Source organism: Callorhinus ursinus, unplaced genomic scaffold (genome assembly GCF_003265705.2).
Source record: "Callorhinus ursinus isolate GAN/ISIS: 27379988/994484 unplaced genomic scaffold, GSC_fseal_2.0 scaffold10, whole genome shotgun sequence".
Taxonomy (NCBI): Eukaryota; Metazoa; Chordata; class Mammalia; order Carnivora; family Otariidae; genus Callorhinus; species Callorhinus ursinus.
The window spans coordinates 49,396,697-49,413,575 of record NW_027397072.1 but is presented as its reverse complement, the minus strand read 5'-3'; the positions used below and the strand labels follow the sequence as shown (position 1 = coordinate 49,413,575).

The 16,879-nt window shown below is 42.7% G+C and overlaps 1 protein-coding gene across 6 annotated transcripts in view; it reads right to left on the bottom strand.

Moving 5' to 3' along the window:
* Positions 1 to 16,879, bottom strand: part of LOXL3 (lysyl oxidase like 3) — a 93,399-nt gene that overhangs the window by 24,054 nt on the left and 52,466 nt on the right. For 3 of the 6 annotated variants that reach the window (XM_073897487.1, XM_025868327.2, XM_025868328.2), the window contains exons 6-9: positions 16,443 to 16,605; positions 15,111 to 15,252; positions 1,669 to 1,875; positions 432 to 572 (exon numbers count right to left, since the gene is read on the bottom strand). In XM_073897487.1, coding sequence (XP_073753588.1) covers positions 432 to 572; positions 1,669 to 1,875; positions 15,111 to 15,252; positions 16,443 to 16,605 — 653 coding nt within the window. Of the gene's footprint in view, positions 1 to 431; positions 573 to 1,668; positions 1,876 to 15,086; positions 15,253 to 16,442; positions 16,606 to 16,879 lie in introns of those variants that run through there. The other 3 variants (XM_073897488.1, XM_073897491.1, XM_073897489.1) reach the window with 3 other exon arrangements.

The window sequence follows — 16,879 nt, the reverse complement described above, 5'->3', positions numbered from 1 at the left end:
TGCTAATTTCCTTCCCTTTGGACATTTCTTTTTCCACCTTCCATTTAGCCTCTTTAAACAGAAGTTGTGGTCTCGGTGCTGTCAGTTTGCTTAGTGGGACAATAGTTTGTTAAATGACTAATGAGTTATCATAAGTGCTACAGTTAAGATACCGAAACATTATCATATGTAAATACCCAGTGCCCAGGCAGAGAAGCGTCCCTACTGGGCAGGGGTTGTAACTTCCTTTGTCTAGGGCAAAGTGCTGGTCTTTTTCTTCTTCCACTGTTGGCTTGGTTCTCCCCTCCACGGGGCGGGGGCGGGGGGGCGGCACAGAACCGAGGGCAGTGGGCTACTCCCTTGACTTTGGGGAGTGGGGAGTTGAGGATGGGGTAGGAGGCCTCTCTCTGGGTGTAATGGGGAAGAAGAAGAGTAGGGAGTAGGGAGAGTACCTTTCTCAGGGCCCGGCTCTCCCAGCTTGGGTGGAGCCGGTCCTGAGGCTTGATAAAGGTGTTGCTCAGATGTGAGTACAGGTGGCTCCAAGCCTGCAAGGGGTTGTAGATGGGCTCTAGTTCCAGGCTGTCCAGCACGCTCTGATGAAGAGAGAAGAGGAGGCTTACCCAAGGAACTTGAGGTCACAGAACACAAGATGTCAGGCAGAAAACTTGGAGTGTGAGAGGCTGGAGGAGGTGTGAAGACCCAGCGCTTCACTGAAGACTGAAATAGATGTGGGTCCCATTGGGTGTCCTGGCCCCCAGATCTGAGTGCTTGTGATGATGTACGGTTCTGGCAAGAGTATAACAAGTAGGTGCAACCTTGAGTGGTTAGGGACGTGGAATAGGCTGGCCCCAAAAAGTGTGTCATAGAATTCTGAGAGGGGCTGGAATGCTGTGAGGGTTACAAGGGATCCACTGTGCATGGCTGTGAGGGAGGGGGTGTCCAAGACCTGGGGCTGCTCACAGTATGCTGGTCGAGTACACTGAGTTCTCTGCCTGGCCTGTGAGGTGAGCATAGCCTGAGGACACACAAGCACAGCATTCCTGAGCAGTCAGGTTTTCCGGCCACAATATCCTGTGCCAGGAACCACTGGCCCCGAAGTGAGACATTGAGCGAGCCATGGCCACTTGTGCCCACCTCTCTCCGTATGCCCATGGCCGCCAAGGCAAGAACACAATCCCAGGCTCTGTCCTCTCTGCACGTAAGCCAGTGATCCAGCAGTGATGTGGTTCCAGTTCTCCCTGCCCAGAGCCCCTCCTCCTGCCCTCAGCCAGGGGAGGCTGGCAGAGGAAATCCAGAATCCAGATCCAAGGAAGAGAGGAGGAGGAGGGGGAGGAGCGGGAGAAGGGAGAGAAAATGGCCAGCAGCGCAGTTCCCTCTGTTGGCTGGGAGTCTCATTTTGAAGCCCTTCCTATCCTGGATGCCTACATTGGCTACCTTTTCCTCAACAAACAAAAATAGATGCATACAAACAGGTACCCACATCTGCACACACACAATGCAGAGAAAGACCCGTGGTAACACACCATCACACAGACACACATTACTGACCTTCCACCACCTTTTTGGCACAACCACTTCTCCCTCTGCTTCCCAGTCCTTTCCCCCACAGGCTTGCTGCTCTCCCTCATCCCTTTCTCCAACTCCCAACTCTTCTCTCCCTCTGTCCCATGATATCTGAGCTCCACGTGCCTCCACAATCTTAAGGCTGTCATCAGGTGGGTTCTCAGGCAGCAGGGGGAAGGGGCTGGGCAGCATCAGTTCCCGAGTGGCCACTGCCTTCACCAGCAGAGTGGGGGAGCGTGATGGCACAATCACATAGAAGGTGTTGGCAGGCTGTCTCAGGCTGTGTCCTCCGCTCAGGGGCTCCCCTTTGGCCAACAGCAGCCATTCTCTTTTCTGAAACAAGGACATATATAAATGCTGGTTCACCTTCAGTCTTTGGCATGTTTTAAAGATCAATCCCCATCAAGACTTCCCCAAGTTTCTCTGGACGTGTCAGGGAGGCCCAAACCATTTTACTCTGGCCTGGGAGAGAGGGACTTCCTGCTTGAGTTGCTAGTGCCCCAAGGTACCCCTCTTCCTCTCAGCTTGGAGTTGTACACAAAAGTGTTAACAATGCACAGACAAGAGATGCCCTTTAACCTGAAGTAGGTGTTCACCCCAGAGATGGTGGTAAATGTAGAATTTTGAGAATTATAATTCTTAAAAAAACAAGAGTCTTGAAACAGAGACTTGTGTTGTGAAAATTCAAGTCTTATTTTGAGGGTGAAAAAAAATCTGGTTGTATTGCATAACTGAGATCAGAGTGGGCTGGCTAGGGAATATCCCCGGAACACCCAGAAAGGATTTAAGAAGGTGGTCAAAGTCACCGGCCAAGCGAGAGGAGGAGGAGGGAGCAGGGAGAGAAAAGCTTAGGTATGAGTAGGTGCATGGGGGACAGGGCCCTTGAGATCAACTCAGTCCATCACGGGACAAAAAGAAGGGTCAGAATTCTTATACCTGGCACAAATATAACAGCCTCCCTGTTACAGAAGATGAAAGAAAGCATATTAGTTCTACCCCATTCTTAACTTATACAAAAAGTTGGAAGAAATGATATGAGAGGAAAGGCAGACAGAAGAAAAAAGATGTTAGGGGATAAAGGAACATCAGTGTCTTGTGGAAGACAAATGGAAAGTGACACAGTGAAGAACAAGAAAAGCCTTGCTGTAACATTACTGTTATACCCCAGGGGGAATGTGCTGGGGTGGAGGTGGTGTGGAAGGTTCTGGATACTTAAAAGCAGCAGTGTCATCACTTTGTGCAGCACAGAACTCTGAGGAGGTCTGGTAGGCTGGGCAGGTAGTAGGTACCTTCAGAAGTTTATGCTTTCTTAACACTTTGCTTATATTTGGTAATGTGCTGTCTTCTTGAAAAACGGATCCAAAATGCGATTGGAAGTCTACCTGATCCTTCTCAAATTCATTAAATTGTAACTAGATGATGTAGAAATCATGGTGTGTTTTTGTGTGTGGGGAGATTTGCCCCTGCTCTGAGGACATGGCCTCTTTAAGCCTGGAAGGGATGTTCTCTGGAAGGGATAAGTAGCAAGTGGTGGGGCATTCCATTTCAACTGGCTCAAATAACTTCTGATGTAGATCAGTTTGGATTATTACAATTATTTAATCTTCTACTTTTATGCTGGTTTATGCACTGTTTGTAAGTTTATTAAGAATGTATTGAGTGCCTGTTATGTCCCAAGCACTAGACATGAGTATATAGAAATTCATTAGACATATTCCTTGCCCCTTGAGAGCTTATACTATAGTAAAGGGAAGGTTTGTAAATTAATGTTAGTCCAGTATTTAGGATGACCAATTCTTCTGGTTTGCCCATTTTTAGTACTGAAAGTCTTACATCCCAGGAAACCCCTTGGTCATGGGCAAATGGGGGTGGTTGGTCACCCTTCTAAGACTCCACAGAGAATAGAAAATCTTGCCACTGTGGCAAGTCCCTGGGGGGCTAAACTATGGCAATGGACATTTTCTGGACTTTTTTTTTTTTTAAAGATTTTATTTAGTTATTTGAGAGAGAGAATGAGATAGAGAGAAAGCACGAGAGGGGGGAGTCAGAGGGAGAAGCAGACTCCCTGCTGAGCAGGGAGCCGGTGCGGGACTTGATCCCAGGACTCCAGGATCATGACCCGAGCCGAAGGCAGTCGCTCAACCAACTGAGCCACCCAGGCTCCCTGGACTTTTTTTTTTTAAGCAATGTGACATTTCTTACACCTCGGTGTTATGGAATAAGTTCATGACTGCTATATTGTGGGGTTACTAAGAAATCTGAATGTTGCACACAGAAAAAGTATGATCCCTAGAATTTGTGCCTATGGATTTTGAGACAATAGCTAAGTTTCTATTAGAGAAATAGTATGCAGGATTGAATGAAGCCTCTCAAAAGTAACTCCTGATGTGTGGAATATCAGAGGACTGGCAAGAGATCGAGTTGAAAGGATTTTACAGAATGCTTTAGAACCTCTAGGCTGGTTTACAGAGAGGTCAGCAGAAGGCTCTGGAAGGAAGAGAGGCAAATGCACTTGTTAGAGTTTGATAAATATATTAATCTGTAATTCCCAGGAACATTTGGGGAAAGTGAGAGATAGGGAAGTTGAATTTTAAGGTCCTTATTTTGGACTCTGAATTTCTAACCCTTTCCTATCTGGATAGTGATTAAATGGCACTAGAGATCTGAAGTCCAGGATCCAAGCTTGAACATGTTACCCAGGTCATGGGTTGACTTGTAGGTACAGGCAGTTGTACCTGTGATGGAAATGTTTAGCTGCCAGGGCAGGTATACGAGGCTGCGAAAAGACATGGAGATGTCACAGAACACTAGCTTTTGGGGTCTTCAAATCGAACAATGCTTAATGATGGCAGATGACAAAATCTGTTTTTGCTAATTCTATTTTTTAAGATTTTATTTTTAAGAGGTGCCTGGGTGGCTCAGTTGTTAAGTGTCTGCCTTCGGCCCGGGTCATGATCCCAGGGTCCTGGGATCAAGCCCCGCATCCGGCTCTCTGCTCCGCGGGAAGCCTGCTTCTCCCTCTCCCACTTCCCCTGCTTGTGTTCCCTCTCGTGCTGTCTCTCTATCAAATAAATAAAAAGAAATAAGATGAAATCTTTTAAAAAATATTTTATTTTTAAGTAATCTCTACACCCAACATGGGGCCTGAACTCACAACCCCAAGATCAAGAGTCACATGCTGTACTGACTGAGCCAGCCAGGTGCCCCTTTGCTAATTCTAAAATAAGGAGAATGAGTTAGATGCTGAATTTACCAGAAAGCAGGTAAAAATGTATCTGTATTTGTTGTGTTTGCTACAGAAGGTGCTAGGGAGCTTAGATTTTAGAAGGTGGGGACTGATTATGTTTAGAACAGGTATGGACAGGGGCAGAGTTGAAGGGCATGCCATACTCCAAGCTCATTCTCCCCTACCTCTGCCCTAACTTCTAATTCCTAAGGCTGGGAAAGAAGGCACGGTAACCACTGTTGGTTGACCAGCTACTACCCTCCCTTCCCCTCTCCCTTCTCTCTACACATTTTTCAGTTTTTCAGTGATTGGTCTGGGGTGACATGTGACCTAGATTTAAATGATGAGACATAAGCAGAAGTTGCTGTGTGAGACTTCTGGAAAAACTTTGTAATATGATGGCAGGCTTTTTGCCTCTTGACTGTACTCCTTTCCCCTAGGATAGGGCTTGGTCTTAAGGCACGATGGGCCCAGGAGGAACAGGCATAAGGATGGAGTACATTTGCTATGGGGGCTGCAGTGGAAAAAGGCAAAGATCCTGATCAGTCTCAGAACTGTCTGTCCCCACATTTCTTGTTATATCAGAAAAATAAACTCGTACTTAAGTTAGAGTTGGGTTGGTCTGTTAGTTGCAGCCAAAGGGGTCCTTTACAGATAGCAAAGGAAAGGAAGAGGGTATAGCTAATGGGGAGACAGAAGTAGAAAGGACAAGTTTAATGACACTGATATAGGCCTTGCCAGGATGGATGGGAATTTATTATAGCAGGTAAAATCTTTTAATCTCACCAAACTGGCACTTCCTTGGTCTGCCATCAATATGATGTCCTGGGACCAAATTCAGCAATTAGTTTTTGGGAAGTCAAAAGTTATACATGGATTTGACTGCATGGGAGGTTGGTACCCCTAGCCCCCTACGTTGTTCAAGGATCAACTATATATATCACAACCATGTGGGATTTATCCCAGGAATGCAAGGTTGGTTTAATACCCAAAATTCAAACAATGTAATACACCATGTTTCTAGAATAAAGGACAAAAACTACATACTCATCTCAATGCATGCAGAAAAAGCATTTGATAAAATCCAAAACCCTTTCATGAACAAATGAGAAACAGAGTGGAACTTAATCTGACAAAGAGCTCTACAAAAATCCCACAGCTAACATTATAAGTGGTGATGAAAGACCAGATGCTTTGCCCCTGAAGTCAGGAACAAGACAAAGATGTCTGCTCTTGCCAATTCTATTCAACATTGTACTGGAGGTGTACTGAAGACCAGAGGGCCATTTTCCACATTTTCTGGACTATTAGGGCTCTAGGATTTTAAGTATGAGTCAGGGAGAGGCGCTCATAAAGACTGGGTGTGTCAACATCCTAGTTCTTGGGGATTAATATTTTCTAAACTTGGGTTAGAAAAAAATACAATATGACATTTCTCACATCAGAATGCTAAGGTACACCCTCATACCCTTTACCACTGCTGTGAAGGTCAAGATATATGTGAGAACCAGGTACATGGGTGGGTAAAGGGCAAAAAAATGAGTGGGGGCAGGCTGTGGTGGGGGCAGGAATAGCTTCCTAGTGAAGGTATTTAAGCAGAATCTGGAAAAAATGGGTAGATACTTGTCAGGTAGAGGCAAAAGAAAGGAAGAAGCATGAAAAAAAAGGTACGGAGGTGTGGAACAGTTTGGCATATTTGGGGTACATTTAGCAATTTATTAGTGTGACTGGAATAAAGAATGGAAGGGGCATGGTAAAAGGTGAAGCAAGAGAAACAGACAAGGCTGGGTCACAAGAAGCCCATAGATTCCATGTTAGCCTGCTGTCTGTTCTAGCATCTGTCTGTTTCCCCTGCAGCCCAACACTCTAACTTCATTCTGATTTTTTTTTTTTTAATAGCTCCTGACCTGCTATCACCCCACTCTCAGCTTGGATTCTTGTTCTTGACTCTTTGCCTAATGTAACCAAGGACTTTCCATTTCCCCACCCAACCAGGTCATTGCCTATGTAGTTACTCTCCTGCTGGACACATCCTGGCTTGAATTCTGTCACTCCTGTGACCAATTAGGGCAGACATGGCCTGTAAAGCTCTGGAATGTGTCTCAAGAGACTCTGACATTTTAAGTAGGAAATTGAAAGACCTAGGTGGTATTTTCATTTCTTTTTCTAGTTCATACAGACATGACTTTGTAAGAGAAATGAGGATGTGGAAAGTGAGTCATAAGCTACATAACTGGGACTACACAGTAGGATTTGGTAATTGAAATTATGTGTTCCTGGTGATGGATAAATTCATCTCATAAATACTTAGAAAAATTAATTTTATTTATTTATTTATTTATTTATTCATTCATTCATTCATTCTCTACCACATTCCACAAAGCAGTTATGCCAGTTTAGAAAAATGCAACAATACAAAAAAGATAAAATACACAAGGGATTGGACAAAGGAAAAATAAGGGCAATAAAAGAGCCAAGATTAGGTAAGCTCAGAGAAATGCAAACCACCCACTTTTGCTAAAAGGGAGCTCCACAGCTTTTCCTGATAAAAGTGTTTGAGAAGTTATCTTATGGATCCTTACTGAGGAGTGGATGTATTTCAGAGAACTCCTGCAATCAATATGATAATGAACTTCATATGGTTATAGAGTGGTTAAGAGTTTGGGTCCTGGAGTCAACCTTTCTGGATTCCATCCTTGCTCTACCATTTACTAGCTGTGTAATCTTGGAAAACTATTTAACCTCTCTGGGCCTCAATTTCTTCATTTGTAAAGAAAAAAGATAATTATTCCTACTTCAACAGATGGTTATGGAGATTATATAAATTTATATTTGTGAAGTCTTTAGAACTGCTTCAGGCAAATAATAGGCACCATGAGGTGTTAACTTTTTTAACAAAAATATATTGAATAATTATTAGATAATATTTACTAAATTTTGTGAAATTAAAAGTAATGTATAATTCTTAGATATAGATCTATAAAAGTTCCAGAGCATGAAGTAAAAACACATTGTTCTCTTGTGGTCTGGATTGATCTAAGAGTGAAATTTATGGGAATGGATGGATGGCACACATCTTTCAGGAAGGGCCAGGGAATGGGTTTATCAAGAGCCTTGCTTATCTGATGAAGTGATATTCTTCTGAGGAAAAGGAACTAAAATACTCAAATAAAACAAAATAATCTATGAAGAGGATGGAAAGATAGAACAGTCAATTCTCACATAAGAAAATCAGGGGATGGAACTACATTTAAGGCTGTAGTCGACTAAGATTTAGAGCATGTATAAAGTGTAATTAGAAAATTTACACAACATTTATAGTTGATGAGGACTGGTGGGCTAAGGATTAGAATTTAATTATGGCAGTGTGGATTTTGTTCAGAAGAACTACTATAAAAGAAGGGGGCAGAGAAAGAGACAGCATTGAATGAACTGAGCTATGCTTATAGTTGTAAGGAAACCCAGGAACCTGAAAATGAGAACTTGGTGGAGCCAGCCAACTGGCTGTACCAGAAAATGTATTACAGGCTGTCTAGCTGAATAAGGGATGTGAAGTGGGGGATGAATGAACATTAAATAAGCATCTCCTTCTACATCTGAGTGGGATGGAATGGCCAGAGGCACACTGGTTCTCTTGCCTAGAACTAGAAAAGCTGGAATATACAGAAACCATTTGTCTGAAGGCAGTGAGGAGGTGCTGAGACAATGAAAATGAGAGGTAGCTAAGTTTCTAGAGAGGGAAGAATCCAGAGAGATGAGGAAATTACTGCAACTGCTTTTACCCTGAGGGTGCACGTTGATTCTGAGTTGGAGGGAGAGCAGGTGGGAGCTGAGAATCTAGGATTTGCATACGCTGAGGCACTTGCAAGGGAACAGAGAAACCAGCAGATCTTTTGGTGGAGACCAGCCAGGGGTGGGGTGGGTGCTCAAACCAATTTTTCACTCAGCACATTTACCAAATATGGGGGCTACATGGAGCAGGAGGCAAAAACGCCTAAGAGAAAGTCTTTAGAAGCAGTGTATTTTAACAGACTTGGGATAGAGTGATTAGAGTTGGGGTTGTCGAAGGGAAGGGGATGCACATAATATACCAGGTTTCAGGGGAAAATCCTGGAAGGCCAGGAGCAAACCCGGGGTAGATGGAGCCTTAGTAGGACTGCAGTCCAGCCTGGACTCAGTACAGCTTCTGAGTAGAATAAGATGATGTGCCATCACTCTATCTGCATAGTGCAGGTAAGGATGGACCCTCTCTAGAGGAATACCAACTGGAGCCTCTGCGATTTATTTAGACACACTGAACATCTTTCATTAGAATATTACCAGGTGCACCAAAAGACAGGACCACATGTCTGAAAATCAGAAGAAAAAAAAGAGAGCAAAAAAAAAAAAAAAAGCCACAGGTGATCTAGGTATTGGGATCGGCATACAAGAACTTTAAAATAGCTATGATTAGTATGTTCAAGAAAATAGGTGAAAAAGGGACATGTGAGTGGCTTAGTCAGTTAAGTGTCTGCCTTGGACTCAGGTCATGATCCCAGGGTCCTGGGATTGAGTCCCACATTGGGCTCCTTGCTCAACAGGGAGCCTGCTTCTCCCTCTGTCTGCCGCTTCCCTGCTTATGCTCTCTCTCTCTGACAAATAAATAAATAAAATCTTTAAAAAAATAGGTGAAAAAATGGAGAATATCTCCAGAGAATTAGAATCTATTAAAAAAAAGAAACAAATGTAAATCATAGAACTGCTAACCAACCACCACATGCAAATCATATGCCAGACATAAGCTAGGTGCTTTAAACTTGCAATATTATTTAATCATCTTAAAAACTATGAGATATATCCTGTTGTCTCTATTTAACATGTGACAGGGACAAGAGTTACTAATGTGTGTCTGTCATGCACCTTCTCCCCTTTCTTCGTTCTCCCCCACTCTACTTCTACTCACAAAAGGAGAAGCCTTGTGAATTCTATTCCTGGATGTTTTAAATAGGAAGAGAGAGACAGGACCTGAGGGGGAGGCAGACTATGTTAGAGGGATTAAGCCAATCTATAGAATATGTATATAGCTGATAGATGGAAGAAGGTAGAGGAACAGGGACTGGTGATGTAGACAGAGTTTTATTTGCGTGTGTGTGTGTGTGTGTGTGTGTGTGTGTGTGTGTGTGTATGTGTGAAAGGCTCTTGGAATAGCTCCTGGTTAGATATAATTGAGGAGTGAAGGAAGAATATTTCAGAAATGTCATTGTGGGTTATGAACTATTTCCTCTTTGGTGTTCTTTGAAAGTACAAATAAATTTTAAAATTACTTTTTGGCCTCTGGATAGTGCTTCTTTGTGTACCATTTATGCAGAGATTAGCCAAATGGGGCCACTAGGTTTGTTAAGGTTTCAAATAAATGAATATACTGTTGCATAGAGAGGTTAAATATGTTACCTGAATTCACACAGTTGGGAAATAATGAAGCTGTCAGGAACCTAGCGCCATCTGATTCCGAAGCCCATGCTTTTCATGGACAATACAATCTACGTTTTACCACAATAGATTAGAAAGCTTCCTTGCCTTGACTCCCCAACAAGAGAGGTAACAAAGGGAGAATTTCTACTCTGAACTTAACTTTGACTAAGGCTGAGAAATTAGTTGGTAAAATGGGAAAATGGTAGAAATGCCAGGAAGAGGCAATCCTGTTATCCTGGAGTCTGGGTAGTCAGACTTATATCATAGACTTTAACCCAAATCATAAGATCATATATTTGAAAAACTAATAAGAAATATTCTTTTCCCTAAAAAGAAAATAGACCACACAAAGGTCTAATGATAAATAAAGGGATCCAGAAAGACCTCATTGCAGAAGTACCATTTGAGCTGAGTTTTTCAGGATGGGGGAGGGTTTGAACATATGGTGAGAGAGGAGAAGGGACAATATGAACAAAGGTTCAAAGGTGTGGCAATTTAAAGTTTGTATATTAATTTGGCTGGACTCTATGGTGCGTGAAAGGGAATGATGGGAGATGGACTAGAGTCTGAATACCGGCTAAGGAATATGGACTTTAAAGTATAATCAATTATAAGCCACAAAATATCTTTAAGCTGAAGAGTGGCAGGATCAGTGCTGTGTCTCAAGAAGATTAAACTGGTGGCAGTATATAAAATGGACTGGGAAGGGAAACACTAAAGGCACTGAGACAAGAGATTATTGCAACATTACAGGGAAGAGGTAAACAGACTCTGAACTAGGATGGTGATGATAAGAATGGAGAGGAGAAAAACATGCAGCAGATGCTACGGGGAGAGAACAGGCAAGGCTTACGTCGCTGGGTATTGGCACCTCCGAAAAACATGTGGCAGTCAGGGGAGTGCTTCAGGAAGATTAACGGCGTCTAACAAACAGGGCAAATTAGAAGAGGGAGAGATTGGAGGTAGGGAAACTAGTTAGGAGTTTACTGAAGAAGTCTTGGTGAGAATAAACAGTGGGGACAGAAAGGAAAGGACAGTTACAACTCATGAGAAGAAAACTGATATGACTTAGTGATGAAGTAGGTGTAAAGGACAAGAAGGCTGGAGGTCACTGAGGTTTCAAGCCTGGGCGAGCAGACAATGGTGGCACTGCTATTAACAGAAAGACAGAAGTCAGAATGGGAAGTTAGCTGGAGGGAAAACATCACAGTAAGAAACAAGACTAGAGTTACACAGGGAGCTGAGGACATCAGATTCTAAAAGAACATATGAAAAAGGTGTAAGAAAGACTAGAAAACCAGGGAGTTAGAGAAGTGCTGAAAACTTGTAAATATAGGATCAGAGAGGTTCAAACTCTAAATAAGGTCTTGTCACATAGTAGGTACTGGAGAAAGATTTGTTGTTGAATGCAACAGAAGAGGCTTGTGGGGAATTCTCCCCTCTATAACACACTGCCTTTTAGGATTTTTGCTGCTTGGATATGTCATGTGAAAAGCAAAGAAGGAAGAGCCATTCAGACACTGTTTTGCTTCTGTCTTTTCCAGAAAAGGAGAGTGTTCTTTAATCTGCTGATGTAGAACAAACACAGAGTAGAGACAACAGTAACGCAAGATGGGTGAGGAGCTATTACAGTACCCCATCACCTTAAGTGAATTCAAGTCCAGCGAAGTACAAAGCCTGGGGTGTTAAATGAAGGGAGAATCAGCATCAGGGTTGTAGGCTGTGTTTATCTGGCTACATCTCGAGTAGGGAATTTAGCAAGGAAGTTAAAAGCATAGGCTTTGTAGTCAATGAATTAGGTTCAAATTCTGACTTGGCCACTTTGGTAGCTATGTGACTTTTGGTAAGTCACTTGATCTCTATGGACTTCAGTCTTCTACATGTGTAAAAATGGGGACAACAATCCCTATCTCACAGAATTACTGTGAGGATTAAGTGAGATAAAGCATGCAAAGCACTTGGTTAAGTGACTAGCCCCTAGTAAGTGCTCCAAATCATGAGTAATCTATTAGTGATGGGTCAACCACATAATTGTGAATTTCCATGATAGAGAAGTGATAAATAAGAGTCTCTTTGACCTTTAGAATAGTCGCTGGCATATAGTGCTCAATATATATTTGTTAATGAATGAATGAGTGAATGAATGAATGAATAAATAAATAAATAAATATTAGATGCTCAAATGTCAAATTCAGAGGCATGAAGAGTCTGATTTATATATGTAAGCCAGGAGGGAATAGAATACTCTTTCCCATCCTTATTTTTTTTTAAGATTTTATTTATTTATTTGACAGAGAGAGACACAGCCAGAGAGGGAACACAAGCAGGGAGAGTGGGAGAGGGAGAAGTAGGCCTCCCGCGGAGCAGGGAGCCCGATGCGGGGCTCCATCCCAGGACCCTGGGATCATGACCTGAGCCGAAGGCAGACGCTTAACGACTGAGCCACCCAGGCGCCCCCCCATCCTTATTTTTAATGGCTACAAAATACTTCATTGTTTGGCTGAATTGTTGTTCCCATAACCCTTCCCTTATTTTGATTTAACCATTTCTCTGTTTAGGACATTTCGGTTGTTTGAATTCTTTACCACTGTAAAGAGCAATGAGATAAGCATGTTGGTGTATATACCTGTGCTCCCTCTGCTGATTGTTTTCCTGTGCTACATACACTCCCAGCAATCAAAGTAAAGTTTTGAAGTAGTTATCATTTTCCAGAAAATTTACACTCCTTCTAGCAGTGTATTAAAATGCAAATGTCTGTTTAAAATATCATGTACTATAAGAATGTAGGGAAGCCACTTGAGGGAAATTCTTCCTGAGTGATGTAACATCTCTCAGATCCTGAGGATAGGGTAGAGTAAATAGTCAACTGAGCTCTTGGGCTCTGACGGTCAGGATATATCTGTTGTCTCTGCTCTGCAAAGACAGGGCATGCGTGTTCTTCAGATAGGAAACAGGAACTCTGTGCGTGGGCCTAAAAGGGAGTGTGGGCTTTGAAACAGGAAAAAAGAAGCCTACTTCTGATAGTGAAAGAGACACATTGCTGTGCTGGTCTGATCACCCATATGCTACTAGGTCAAACTGTTCCTCTATTCCCACTCGCAGTTATACCTGTCCTCGATTATATTTGCAGTTTTATTTTGTTTTCCAAGTGTTTCATGCTCTTTTCTAAGTGTTCCTAAGCTCTTTTATTTTTTTCCATTTCAGGAAATGGGCACACACTTAGATATTTGAATCAGAAACCAAGCAGTTATTTGATACCTTCCTCTTCCTCACTCCCTACATCCAGTCCTTCACCAAGTTCTGTCTCTCTAAAATATGTCTTTTTTTAGATTAAAGATTTTATTCATTTATTTGAGAGTGAGAGAGCATAGGAGCAGGGGAAGGAGCAGAGGAGGAGGAGCAGAGGGGGCAGGAGAAGAAGGCAGAAAGAAACTCAAGCAGACTGCCCACGGAGCAGGGAGCCCGATGCCAGGTTCATCTCATGACCCTGAGATCACAACCTGAGCTGAAACCAAGAGTCTGATGCTTAACCAACTGAGCCACCCACGTGCCCCTAAAATATTTCTTTAACTGTTTACTTTTCTTGACTTCAACATTCCAGTCCAAGCCACCATCATCTCTTGCTCAGACTACAACAATGCTCTCCCACCTCATTTTCTTGTTCCCATTCTTGCTTCTGCAAGTTAATTTCAAATGTTTGGTGTAAGTAATCTTTTAAAAACTCTAATCATCGGGCGCCTGGGTGGCTCAGATGGTTAAGCATCTGCCTTCGGCTCAGGTCATGATCCCAGGGTCCTGGGATTGAGTCCCGCATCGGGCTCCTTGCTCGGCGGGGAGTCTGTTTCTCCCTCTCCCTCTGCCTCTCCCCCTACTTGTTCTCTCTCTGTCTCTCTCGCAAATGAATAAATAAAAAATCTTAAAAAAAATAAAAAAAATAAAAACTCAAATCATCTCTCATGATTTCTTTTTGTACTTAAAGTCCAAGGTCCTTAACTTGACCCATAAAGCTTTGCATGATTTGACCCCTGCTCACTTCTCCAGCCCACCTTTTGGCTCTCTCTCCTTGCTTTCTCTGTTTCAGTCACAATGGCTTTTCCATTCTTGATTTTTCTCTCAGCTCTTTCCAGGCTTGGGGTCTTCACACATGCCTTTCCCAGGCACTCTCTTCCCGCCACCCTTCACCTGGCTAATTCCCATTCCCATAAACTGGCAGGTCTCAATTTAAATGTCATTTCACAGAGAGGCTTTCTGGCAGCAGCCTCTTCTTTTCCTTTATAAACTTCTCACAATTAAGTATTTATATACATAATTACATTTTATAATTATGTAATTTATATATAATTCTAAGTTATAATTATATATAATATACATAGTGTGTATATATATATAAAATTCTGTGTGTATATATATATTTATATATATAAAATTTATATATATATATATATAAAATTCTGTCTTTTTTATTACAGAGTAAGTTTCTTGAGGCCATGGATAATGTTTATCATGTTACCATTGAATATCTACAGTTTAGCAAGATGTCTGGCACAGTCTAGGTGTTCTTCATTTAAATAAACCATAATGTCCAGCCCAGTGTTAGAGAAGTGTTAAAATATAGTTACTTATGGAAAATACCCTGTTTCCATTTAAATGTACAAAATTAGGGATTTTCAAGTTTACTGTCATATAACTGAGTTCAGGAAGTATTCTCTATAGCATGAAACCAACAAAGGCAAGTCATATTCAATCCACATTTCAGAGTATTTCCAGTTTTTTCCTGTCCTCTTGAGAATTGGGACAGGTTTGGGATCAAGGTAAGATTAAGCTAGCTACTTTTCTGTGGTTGGTGCCTTAACACTCTTCTACTTCCTCACCTGGGGACATGGCTACTTACCAGCAGGCTGTGACACAAGGCATGGAAGTTCTGCTGATTTGTCTCCAGCTCATCCCAGTCCAGCTGCCAACAGCTTGTGGGTCTGAGGATGAAGGGCAGTCCATATGTCAATGACTCGCAGATCCCATTGGAATTTAGAGCCCTGGCAAGAGACAATGGCAGTGAAAGTCTCCTCAGTGATATACAGAACCTTGACATCAGATCAGATTAATTCAGCTTATATCTAAGACTCTACTGTGAAATCCTTTGGGTTAGGGCCTGTGAATTATTTACCTTAGCATGGCCAGCACCTAGCAAAGTATCTGGCACATAGCAGATTCTCAAAGCCTGTTAATCAATGAATGAAGCATCATCATGAAAAGCCATCTAGACTCTGATGGATGTTTCTTCTCCTGAGCTTATTCCATTCCAAGTGACTTTTCTGGGGATATTTCCAGAACACCCCTGCTATAGTAACCACGTACCATAATAGTATGCTAACCGTCTGCATCCCAGTCCTGGCTCTCTTGTGGCAAGTGCTGAAAGAGGATGCATTTAAGAAGAGGATGAATTGGGGTACCTGGGTGGCTCAGTCAGTTAAGTGTTCAACTCTTGATTTTGGCTCAGGTCATGAGCTCAGGGTAGTGAGATTGAGCCCTGTGTTGGGCTCCGTACTGGGCATGGAGCCTGCTTAAGATTCATTCTCTCCCTCTGTCTCTCTCACCCCACCCCCATCCTCACTCTTGGTCTCTTAAAAAAAAAGAAGAAGAAGAGAATAAATTTAAGAAAGTTCCCCAGCAGCATCTGCTGTCACAAACCCATGGACAAGCTTACTCAGATACTTGTGCACAGGCACTGTGATAGGAACTAGGAAGCAGTAAAAGTGGTCTTTGCCATCATTGCTAATTTTACCCAAGAACTGGTTCCCCTGGAGGCAGGAATTCTAGTACTTAGAGAAATGGCAAGGCAGGAGTAGATCCTATCTACCCCCTTGTTCCTTGAAGGTCAGACCTCTGTCCTGAGGCCTAAACACAGTAAGGTATTCAATACACAGCTGCTGAATAGATAAACACTGCTGATCTTGTTTTTCTTTGTGTTCAGAGACTTTCTGGATTTCCAATCCTCATCCAGGTTTCAGAATGTCCTACTGAGGCATATCTTCCACCATCTGCCCATTTGTCTCCACATGCTGAGCAGCCTGAGCTTGCTTTTTCATTCCCATAACTAGTTTCTGCTTTGGAACTGACTCCCACCTGCCTGATACTTGGAGATGCCCTCTACCTCAGGACTTCCTAGTTGGAACCAGGAAGAATAAGCATTTGCATGGACTGGGGAAATTCCCTTGTCCCATACTTTATCACCCGGAGCTTGTAACGAGAGGCTGACGACTGGGAGGCCATCTGGTAGAGTGTGCTGAAGTCTCCTTTGGGGTCATCCATTCTCAAGGAGCCATCAGCTGTGCCAGGGAGAAGGGATGGGCTGAGGAGTCGCTCTTGGAGATCACATTTCAGGCACACTACAATAAAAATGGCATTGGGGGAGGGATAGTCTGTCACAAGTTACCTCAGGCTATGTGATTAAGAGACAACATCTGCTACCCATTCCACATCCGCCAGGCAAGTAAGGCTTGGGAGGAGGCAGGAGAGGGGAAAGGGGAAAGTATGACGGGTTTGGAAAGGCAGAGCAGGTCTGGACCTAACAGTGTTGCTCAATACAATAGTTAACTTATTTTCTGCATCTGATATGGTTTTTACTTATTTTACTTCTGGGCTGGCTGAGCAGTTGCCTCA